This window comes from Euleptes europaea, chromosome 15 (genome assembly GCF_029931775.1).
Source record: "Euleptes europaea isolate rEulEur1 chromosome 15, rEulEur1.hap1, whole genome shotgun sequence".
Classification (NCBI taxonomy): Eukaryota; Metazoa; Chordata; class Lepidosauria; order Squamata; family Sphaerodactylidae; genus Euleptes; species Euleptes europaea.
The window spans coordinates 37,831,730-37,843,515 of NC_079326.1; the positions used below are offsets into that span (position 1 = coordinate 37,831,730).

The window sequence follows — 11,786 nt, forward strand, 5'->3', positions numbered from 1 at the left end:
AAGGAGACAGAAGAAATGAGTACTAACGAAGACCAAAGGGACCCCATCATGCTCGCCTCATAGATAATATTTTGGCACACATGCCAACATTATTTGCTATATTGTACTGAAAAGCTTTCCACCACATCGATGTAGCTTGCAATATGTGTGTGTGTGTGTGTGTGTGTGTGTGTGTGTGTATGTAAAGTGCCGTCAAGTCGCAGCCAACTTATGGCTTGCTATATACTTACACTTAAATTGTTGTACTTTTTAAAAAAGGTAAAAGTCCCCTGTGCAAGCGCCGGGTCATTCTTGACCCATGGGGTGACGTCACATCCCGACATTTTCTAGGCAGACTTTGTTTACAGGGTGGTTTGCCAGTGCCTTCCCCAGTCATCTACTAAAAATGTTCATCTTAACACCAAGTGCAATAAATACAATTACTTTTTTCATGGAAATCAAGAAATAATCATTTTGAATATCTTAAGCACGGAATGCATTCTTAAAATTATGGGCCTTGGTTTTAGTCCTTATTTCTTCTTGAGCACAAAGCTGACAATCCTAAGGAGAAGCCAGTGAGATTTCATATACCGTAGTGATTTACCTTCGTTCAAACCAAAGGGGTAAATCCATTTAATCAAAACCAACTAGGTTACCAAGAAAATGCTAAGAAGGCAGGCATATCCCAACTCTAACATACATATAACTAATCCTACAACCTGGTTAATCTGCTTTTAAGAATTGCAAAATACAGAAAAAATTAAAATGGTTATTCTGAGTGCCTCAAAAGGCAATCCGCTCAGCTTCAGCATTTACAGGTTTACTCATTAAAGTGAGGTTCTTGAAACCATTTCGAAGAAATATGCTGAGATAAAGGTGCAAAAGGTATTTGACTGAAAATGATTATTGAAAATGGTAAACTATTAAAAGGCGTATATATTACTATGCTTAGAAATATTTATGCCTGACTTTGCTCTTGGTAAGCCAGGAATAACTTTACATAAGGAAACCCATTTAAACAAACAGAATGAAAAGGTACCATCAAATATAATAACTTCCACTTTCAATGCGAATTTACACCTTTTTTAATTCCATTAGCTTATACGGGTTTCTTATGCACCATTACTCACAAGTAAAGGTGAAAGGCACCATAAAGTTCTATCAAGGATATATATTTTAAACCTGGGGTATTATTATCTGTTATAGAGCCAGTGTGGTATAGTGGTTAAGAGCCACCGACTCTGATCTGGAGAACTGGGTTCGATTCCGCACACCTCCACAAGAATTCTGCTGGGTGACCTTGGGCCAGTCACAGTTCTTTCTGAACTCTCTCAGCCCACACAGAGACAGGCAATGGCAAGCCACCTTCAAATGTTTTCTTGCCTTGAAAACCCTAGGTTGTCAGCTGTAATTTGACAGCACTTTTCACCACATTATCTGTTCTTTTGATTAGCTCAGATCAGCCCAGATCAGCACATCCTAACACAGGTTGTAGTGCATTATAATGAACATCACTACCACCACCATTAGGGCCAGATGAATGAATACAAATCCCCATCTATTAATACAATCCTAAGAAATTTTTCTTAGGAGTAAACCCTATTGAATTGACCTGAGTAGGATTACGAGAGGATCTCCTTAGGATTGCTCTTTCAGACTCTACTGCTCTGGCCTAAAAGTAATGTTTTTCTTAGGTGTCAAAGATGACCACAGACAAATGCCACGAGCTATGCAGTCTCTGAAGATCTATGCAGTAGAAAGCAGCATATGAGAGAGGGAAAGAGAGGGAGAGAACGTGCTTTTCTCCACAGTGGCCCAGGCTAGACTGAAATACTCTTGTGCCACTAGAAAGGAGCATGGTCAATGAACATCTTTTTAAAAGTAATTGCTAGACTGTGATTGTAGGTAACAAATAAAAAATGCAGCACAGGAAGTGAGATGGGCACACACAGGAACCCATAAAACTTGCAAGAGTAATGAAATCTTAGCAATCACCCCATTTCGGCTGCAGAATAACTAGCAAAACGATTGTGGTATGTAGGGCTGCCAACAACATGGAGGGGAAAAAAATGGTCTGTTATCTTTAACAGAGGCTTAATGTACAAATGGAAGATTTTCATGGAATGGAGGTAGATAACCTGAAGGGACAGGACGTTTTCCCCCCCCTCCAGGCTATTCGTAACCCAACAGTATGTCAGTGTGCCTCTTATCACACTGATTGCTGGCTGCCCCCAAAGGAGCCCATGAGCATATTCTAAATGATAGTTGTACAAATACTTGTATGTAATTTAGTATGTGTGAGGATGGGCAAATCTACTGGACTCCTAAACTTTTAGATGAAGTCACAGGGACCAATCCTAAACAAGTTTACCCATTGTATACCATAAGGTTTTTTCCCAGGAGAGTGTGCTTAGAATTGCAACCACAGGTACAGAAAGGCATGGGCAAGTATGCCTGATGCCACCTTTTAGTTTGGGCAATCCAGGACATGTTATGTTAGAGCCAAACTGGGCTATCCAGGTCAGGGCACTTGTCATTAGAAGGTAGTTAAAATGATGGCACCATCAACTGGTTAACATTCCGTTGTGGACAAAACATGGTTATACTGGATCACTCATTACTCAAGTTCTTATAAACACAAGGCTAGATGCAGGGCCAGGAGCAGTCACACAGTTACAATAGATAAGGTGGACACAAGAATTATGTAATGTGTAATATGGTCCCTGTACATCCCATTCAGGAACACTAATGGCTACCCATGACTCCATAGTTACAAAGATTTTGATAGATGTTTGATACAGGATACATTACACTGACCTTTCCTCGTCCTACTCAGACTGTATTTGGAATCCCTTCACTGCAATGCATGCATTCTGCCAGTGATAGGGCTATTGGATACAGCTCCTGGAGTTTATGTATAACTGGTATCTGTGAGTCCTTTTGACCTTCAAAGGGACATACAAGGACAGAGCTTCTTTGAATAATTCCATCCTACACCCTTTTTTTTAACTTTTGCAAAAGACCAATACAAACTCAGTTACAAATAAGGCTTATTGTTTGATTGTCTGCAACAGAGTGAATGAAGATTGATTTGGCATAGATCCTAAAGTGCTAAGTTGACTTTCACACCCCTGGTTCTCAGTTTGAGTGTACCTGAATTGATGACAGTAACATGCATTGCCATGCATTGTTGTAAGCTGCTCTGAGCCCAACCTGGTTGGGAAAGGGCGGCCTAAAAATTGAAATAATAATAACAGTAGTAGTAATAGTCATTGTTTCTGTTATTATTGTTATTATTACCGTAGGACTTTTTTTTTGTTTCGGTGGTCATAAACCAAGACCGCTACCCTTCTGGAAGATTCCTTTTGGTTAATGTTACATTAACGTTACATGATCCTTTTGGTTAATGTTACATTAAGAATGTGTCCGCTAATAAGTACTGCAAATTACTTAGTGTCAAGTTCTGAATATTATTACTCAGGCCACTACATTGGGTAAAATTTTACAGAAATTATTTTTAAAAAACTTAAGTTAAAGGCCAACAGCTTTAACTCCACATTATCCAAAAGACCAAAAAAAATTGGATTTGATCTTCCAAAAATTTAGCATTGCAAGAAGGCTCAGAACAATGCTTTTCAACCCACAAAGCCCAGAGAAATAATATCAAAGGCTTTACTGGTACAGCTTTCTAACATCTCCCCTCAAGTGACCGTTTTGCTCATTTCCTGTGGAACACATGGAAGGTAAATCTGGATTAAAGTGGAATTTTGTTGCTCAAATTTCTAGTTAGCCAAACATATGAAAGAAGGGCTGCCTTTCATGAAACTGGAAGTGTTGAATAGATTGCACAACTATCTTAGCTTAAATCTCCTTGGATGCTCAACACTTGTTTGTCTTCAGTTCTACAGTTTAATAATTGACTGTAACTCTAACCATTTGGTAAAGAAGGATTTAAGTCTAACCAGCTGTCATCTAGTTACCACTTTCAACTTTTAACTGAAATTGTGTCTTCTTGCCCTATTTTCCACTTTAGGTGATTACTTAGCAAATTCCTGATACACTTCACTGCCTGGAACATAAAAAAGGAGTAAATTATTAAAGAAAGATGAAGGAAGGTACAAAAACCAGAGTACTAATAATAACTTCCTAGTTAACAAATTTAGTTACTTGTCAAACTAGAAAGAAACTTGTAAATTGCTTCACTGATCTTTTTATCTCCTCCTTTCCTGTAACTATAAACAATCAGAGAATGAACTTAAAGACCTTTGCTTGGAGTTCTATGTTTATTTTATCCCTAAGGGAACTTAAACTGATATTCCTGTTATTCATATTCAAGACAGCCAGCGTGGTGTAGTGGTTAAAGCATTGGACTAGGATCTGGGAAATCCAGGTTCAGATCCCCACACGTGCCATGGAAGCTTGCTGGGTGACTTTCGGCCAGCCATACACTCTTAACCTAACCTACCTCACAGGGTTGGTGTGAGGATAAAACGGAGGAGAGGAGAATGATGTAAGCCACTTTGGTTCTGTATTGGGGTAAAGAGCAGGATATAAATAAAGTTAGTTAGGTCATCCAACAAGTTTCCATGGCGCGAGTGGGGGGTTTCAACCTGGGTTTCCCAGGTCCCAGTCTGATAACTTAGCTGGCTCTCTCTTAGACTTCTCTAAAGATACACATTTACTTTTCATCATAAAAGTGGACAGTAGATTAATATCCTTTATATCTTCTCTGCGCTGTGACTCAAATCCTTTTTCCCTGATCAAAATCAGATCTTCATACTTCCCCAGGGGTTGGGGGTAAAGCCCTAGACCAAACATTCCTTAGGCTCAAGGTTTACTGCATGTTCTGTATAGATTATTCCCACAGCAGAACAGAATAGCACAGCTCCAGAGAACATTAAATGGATCTCATTCATTCTAGAACATTCCACACATTTGTGAACATCCCAGTTCCACAGAACTCTATACAATGGACATGTGGATTGTGCAATATATTTAATACTTTAAACTGAAATTTACTTAACATTGGTCCATGTGTTACACTGACCCTGACCTGGATGGCCCAGGCTAGCTCTCATCAGAAGCTAAGCAGGGTTGGCCATGGTTAATACTTGGATGGGAGACCCTCAATGAAGTCTGGGATTGCTACTCAGAGGTAGGCAATGGCAAACTAACTCAGATTATTTCTTGCCTTGAAAATCCTACGGGGTTGCCAAAGTTTTTGTATCCTGCCAAACATCCCAGGTAAGGATAGATGTAAAAACCTAATATACCTTCATATACCTCCTGGTAACTGAGATGAAGTACCTACCACGAGAAGAAAGCTATTGATTCAGGACTTCCAGCTTCACCAGGGTCTTCTATCAGCTATCAAAAAATCCCTGTTTTGGAAAATGGCACAATCACACTAAGTGTTTCTAGCTAAGTTTCCAACACTGCTGCTTATTTGCCAGACCCTGCCATGTATAGTGAGAGGACTCCACAGTATGTTAACATGGCAGATTTTTCATCATGCTTGCTTAGTTCCTGACACTCAGGACCCTCCTCTACTTAAGACAATCAACGACATCTTCCTGGAAACCCATGGTAAGGAGATGTTAGAATTCTACTAGTTCTTTCACTCCTTCCATCCTATCAGTGTCCTGACTCTGGATTGGTTCATGCAGCAGGTTTACTTTCTACTTACCACCATGAAACTCTGTGATGCATATATAAACATTCCCTTTGTTTTCAGTTACTAACCAAAGCCTTCCATACAATCCATCATGAATCTTCAAGATCTACAATATAATCATATTTATTCTCATCACTCACATGTGGACACTGCCATCTTAAGCAGAGTTGTACCCTTCTAAGGCCACTTACTTCAACAGACAGATGGGTCTAACTCTGCTGCTCTGTATCTCACCTATTTCTACAATTATTCACCTACCCAATACCTAAAATTACAGCATCTACTCAGCAAAGCCAAACTGTTATCCCAGAGCAACCAAGCCCAGAAGAGACAGAACCAGAAGAGTCTGAACATGACTTGCCACCTATATCTCCCAGTTATAACTTCAACACATCATTAAAGCCCTACAGCCCATCAGGGATAATAATATTTTTCTTTTTCTCTCTTGCCCCTCCCCCCAACCTTGTGTTGTAGGCCTATCCTCACATATAGGCAGTTCTATCATCTAAAAGAGCTACAACAAAGAGTCTAGTAGGCAGAAACACACAAACCCAAGAGTTAAGCCCTGTAGCAAGCCAAAATGGCAACTCTGTCCAAATACCTATTCAGGCAATATTATTACAGGACCTAATAACATCGAGAAGCCCTGTGGTGCAGAGTGGTAAACTGCAGTACTGCAGCCAAAGCTCTGCTCACAACCTGAGTTTGATCCCGACAGAAGTCGGTTTCAGGTAGCTGGCTCAAGACTGACTCAGCCTTCCATCCTTCTGAGGTCGGTGAAATGAGTACCTAGCTTGCTGGGCATAAAGTGCAGATGACTGGGGAAGGCAATGGCAAACCACCCTGTAAGTATAGTCTGCCCAGTAAACATCATGATGTGACATTGCCCCATGGGTCAGTAATGACCCGATGCCTGCACAGGGGACTACCTTTACCTTTTTTAACAACATCAGCCATAAATTAAGGACTCGTTCACCTTTTCATCCTCCAAAATTACATCACCAACCCACAAGACCCTTCTGCTGTCTATATAGGATAAACAGGTCATTCTCACCAGGAGAGGCTTTCTCCAGGAAGTCCCATCTTCTCTGGTGGAGGAAGTAGAAGCCAGGGCTAGGACCTTCTCAACAGTATGCCACATTCATGGATGGTTTACTCACTTAAGATTTATAGGGTGCCTTCTCTTTGTTCATTCTTCAGATGAAAACTCTGCTGTTTTGTTCAATTTTGGACTGAGACAGTGTTGTTTTTCTGTATTGAGATATTTCCCTCTAGTTTATTTTATTTCTTCCTACAGGCTTTTAGATTAGAAATGCTACTGTGTGTGCATGTATTAAAACTGAAACTGCCACAACATATTCATTTTTTATAGTTAATCATTTTAACTGTTTTGTAAATATAAGTTTCAATGTGTTGGTACATCACAAATGATGTTAGGAAAATCAGTGTATAAATATCAACAAATTTCTTAAAATGTATTAAGCAAATAATCAAACCTCAACAAAAAGACCTCGTTTTTATTTTATTATCTTTATCCCGCTATACCTCTAAGGAGCTCAGAACAGAGACAATGTTTCTCTTTACTCAATTTCATACTTACAACCACCCTGTGAGGTAGGTTAGGATGAGTAAAGGTGACTAGGCCCATGGTCATCCACTGGGCTTAGTGACAGAGTGGGGAGGGGGTTGCTGGTCCTAGGCCAGCAATCTAACCACTACACCACACCACACTGACTTCATTTTATTCAATTTCTATTCCGCTCTTTCCCAACCGAATTCGGGCTCAGGGCGGCTAACAATCCTAAAGCTATACAATTTGTTTTATGATATTTATTTAACAAACATGACTTAAAACACAGCACAATTAAAACCTAATCTTAACAGATGGTGTGATAATAAATCCCCCTTATCATATGGGTGGGCAGCAGGGGACATGGCAAAGCACCAGGGGGCATAAACCTTAGAGCTGTCCAGCATAGATGGCCAATTGAGGGGCCGTGGCTCAGTGGAAGAGCATCTGCTTGGCATGCAGAACGTCCCAGGTTCAATCCCCGGAATCTCCAGTTAAAGGGACTAGGCAGGTAGACGATGTGAAAGACTTCTGCCTGAGACCCTGGAGAGCCGCTGCTGGTCTGAGTAGACAATACTGACTTTGATGGACCGAGGGTCTGATTCAGTAGAAGGCAGCTTCATGTGTTCATCCATCACTGTCCTCAACCATAGGCCTGGAGGAACATCTCTGTATTACAGGCCCTGTGGAATTGAACCAAGTCCCACAGGGCCCGGGTCTCGACAGAGAATTCCACCAGGCTGGGGCCAGAGCCAAGAAAGCCCTGGCTCTGGTTGAGGACAGCCAGACATATCTTGGGCCAGCTAAGAGCAGCACCCTTTGTGGGGGAATATTGGAAGAGGCAGTCCCACAGATACAATGGTCTCAGACCGTTTAGGGCTTGAAAGGTCAGTTCCAAAACCTTGGTGTTCACTCGGGAGCCAGTGAAGCTGGCAGAGCATTGGTTGTATGTGTGCTCTCCAAGGGAATTCAGAGGGAGGATGCAGAGCGACAATACTAGTTTATCAGCAAACTTGGTTCAATTCAGTTCAAACTTAATCAGGATTCTGGGTTTTTATCTCACCACTGCTGTTAGCACAGCACAGTCAGAAAAACAGCATTACATATTTATTATAGTGCATGCTGTCATTAATAGTGTGTTTCAAGACTCTTTTAGACACCTGTAATATGCATTTGTAGAGGTACAAGAACGTAGAGTTTCTAGAGGTACAGAACGCTATGTTCCAACAACCCTGTCATGGTAGTTAAGAGTAGTATAGTCCAAAGAGGTGGCAATTAAGAGCAGCTGACGGCTGGGGGGGGGAAACAGTTGACCACTGACATGACTACAGTTACATTGTTTTATGTGAGCTCTGATGTGTATCAATTAAAAAAAACCCTGTCTGGCTCAAAGAAGCGATCAAGTATGGTAAACATAGGAATGCCATAAATCTACTGCTACTTACTGCAGTTCACGTCCTTTTGGCCCTACTGTTGTTGGGTTTGTTTCTGAAAAGCCGTTATGTTCCCATCTACACTATGTATGTTAACAGCCAGTCTGGTGTAACAGTTAAAGTCTCAAAGGTCCAAACCAACATGATAATAGGAAACCGTCAACCCCAGAACAGCCTTGCTAATCAAAACCAGACTTCCCACATTCTAATGAGAAATTTTACAGGAGGAAAAAGACAGGTTTGTAAAGGACATGTCTTTTTTTTTTTCCTTTGAGACTGCCAAAATAGCATGAGGGACCTTGTTTCCACTAGGAAAACTGGTAGGGGTTGAAATCCCCTCTTCCCTTAGCTCACATCCCTGATCCAAATTGCAGCTTCATCTAAAACCTCCATTTAACAGGCTGATGGGAAACTGTCTGCTGGATGCTTTGACTCTCAGGACCAGGGAGGCTCAGTCTCAGGTTCACATTCTTGCTCAACCCTGAGTCAATCATTGTTTCTTTTATTTTGGATATTTTTATCCTGCCCTTCCTCCAAGGAGTTCAGGACAAGTCTACCTAGTTCTCCTCCACTCCATCTTTACCCTCACAACCACCCTTTGATAGGCTAGGCTGAGAGATTCACTCAAAGTCACCCAATGACTCATGGCTGAATGGGGATTTGAACTCGCTTCCCAGATCCCAGTCCAACTCTAACCGCTACTCTACAAGGGATCATTCTACGCTACCTCACAGTGCTGTTACAATAAAGAGGGGGGACATGTATGCCACCTGGCCCTCTTAGAGGAAGGTGATTATATGCATATCACTGGGTAAGGTAAAGGTCCCCTGTGCAAGCACCGGGTCACTCCTGACCAATGGGGTGATGTCACATCCCGACGTTTCCTAGGCAGACTTTGTTTAGAGGGTGGTTTGCCAGTGCCTTCCCCAGTCATCTTCCCTTTACCCCCAGCAAGCTGGGTACTCATTTTACCGACCTCAGAAGGATGGAAGGATGGATCAACCTTGAGCCGGCTACCTGAAACCAACTCCCGTTGGGATCAAACTCAGGTCATGAGCAGAACTTGGACTGCAGTATTGCAGCTTACCACTCTGCGCCACGGGGCATATCACTGGAGGATAACATTTTTCACGGTGCCCCAAGGCTGTTTGTTCCTGTAAGATCATTAATACGGCTGCCACTCTGGAATCTGTTGCCAGGGCTTAATAGGGAACTGGAAACCCAGAGATTTCCACAGAACACATTCGAGAAGAAATTACCCACTCGGCCGGGAAGGACCTCAGGCTTGCCAGCACTTGGCTTCAGACACTAATGAAAATAGTAACTGCCAAGGAATTAGCTTCCTGCCCATTCTGACCTTCTCAGCTGGAGATTTAGCAAGGCTCCTGGTGTACATCAGGTATCTGCCTAACTACTTCCCTGCTCAGGAAAGAGGGTGCTGTTAGCAGCAGTTGCTGCATAATTACTTACTTGATTCCTTCTAAGGAGCTTACGCTAAGAGTTGAGCAAAGAAAGCAGATTAACTATTTGAATGCATCCACACAACACACACATCCTAGCTGGACGGGGCCACCCCGGGGGCCGATATCGGTGCCCCAGGAAATTTACTTCTAATCCTCTTGCAACAATAGGGTTTTCATTCATTGTAGGGTAATTGCACTCGCCTTGGTGTGTGACAGAGAGAGGGGGGGGCAGGGAGGAAGGGGCCGCAGGTGGAAACGGGGCTCTGGCTCAGGGGAAGAGCCTCTGCTTTGCATGTAGAAGGTCCCAGGTTCAATCCCCAGGCATCTCCAATTAAAAGGACCAGGCAGTAGTTGGTGGGAAAGACCCCTGCCTGAGACCCTGGAGAGCTGCTGCCAGTCTGAGTAGACAATACTGACTTTGATGGACCAAGGGTGTCTGATTCAGTAGAAGGCAGATTCATGGGGAGGGGGGCGATGGGGGGAGCTAGAGCCTCCTCCATCCCTAGATTAGTACCAGGGGATGAGGGAGGAGAAGCAGGAGGTATAATGAGGCCTGTGAAGCTCTCAGGCAGCCCTGCTCCGCCAGTCACATGTTTCCCCCCATCTCCTAGCAACAGCAAAGCCGAGAGAGAAAAAGTTCTCTCCCAACTTCAAATCTGTCTGCGAGCAGCGGAGGGGAAGCTTATTGTGCTCCAGACAAAAACATCTGGTTGTCTTTTTTTTCTTTTCTTTTTAAGAAAACCAACAACGCCACATGCACTCTGCACGTATAGACACGGTTTTCTCTTGCTCGCGGCTTGTATCAATGCGTGCGCAGAGATCTCTTTTGGGAAACCCCTCGTTTCCAAACCGTAAGAAAAAAGATGCGCCTCGGTGCAGAAGCCACGCCGCAGAGGACTCTGCAAAGATTTACTCCTCAGTAGATCTTTGCAAAAAAAAAAAAAAAACAACAACCAGCAAAACCAACGATTTCACCCCAAACACGCGCCTGGCTCGAGCGTCCCCCTCGACCAGCTGTATGCAAAGCCTGGGGGAGGGGGGGACGCTACATTTTAGCACTGCTGGACGATATACGAATTAACTCCGGGCCGCAAACGAGTACAGAACCCTCCGGGGCGAAAAGTAATGTCTTTTTCCCCCCTTAATGAACAGTACTGATCCGTTTCTTTCCTAACCCGCCAGGGTTTTCGCAACGCCGCCCTAAACGGAGAGCGCGACCTTTCCGATCCCACCAGTTGCACGCTGAAGCATGCGCTTCCCGTCCACTTGCACGATCGCGCGCAAGTGGAGTTTGCCCATTCCCACAGTCCGACCCATCTGCAAAGTGCACTGGAAGCGGCTTGAAAGCGCCTCGCTCGGCATGGGGGCAAGCGCCCTAAAAGGAGACCGCCGCCAGCTCCCGACGCGTATACAAGAAACACACCCAGTTCATTCATTGCGGGGGAAAGGAATAGGTGGGAAAGGTGGGACTGGGGGGTTTTTTTGGGGGGGGGGCTGTCTGTTTTGTAAAGTTAGCATTTCCCCCTTCCACCACCAGCGCCCGCCCCTTGGGGAAAAAAACACACACACAAAAAGTCTGGTTGCAAGCAGGGAAAGCATCCCCCTCCCCAAAGCTCCCCCCCCCCGCGGCGGGCTCACCTTGGCAGGCGGCTCGCACGACGCACGCG

At 43.4% G+C, this 11,786-nt stretch overlaps 1 protein-coding gene across 1 annotated transcript in view; it reads right to left on the reverse strand.

Moving 5' to 3' along the window:
* Positions 1–11,481, reverse strand: part of LRP2 (LDL receptor related protein 2) — a 181,593-nt gene extending 170,112 nt beyond the window's left edge. The window contains exon 1 of the mRNA XM_056861187.1: positions 11,352–11,481. Within this exon, the coding sequence (XP_056717165.1) occupies positions 11,352–11,481 (130 nt within the window). The remainder of the gene's footprint in view (positions 1–11,351) is intronic.
* Between the last annotated feature and the right edge of the window lie 305 nt (positions 11,482–11,786).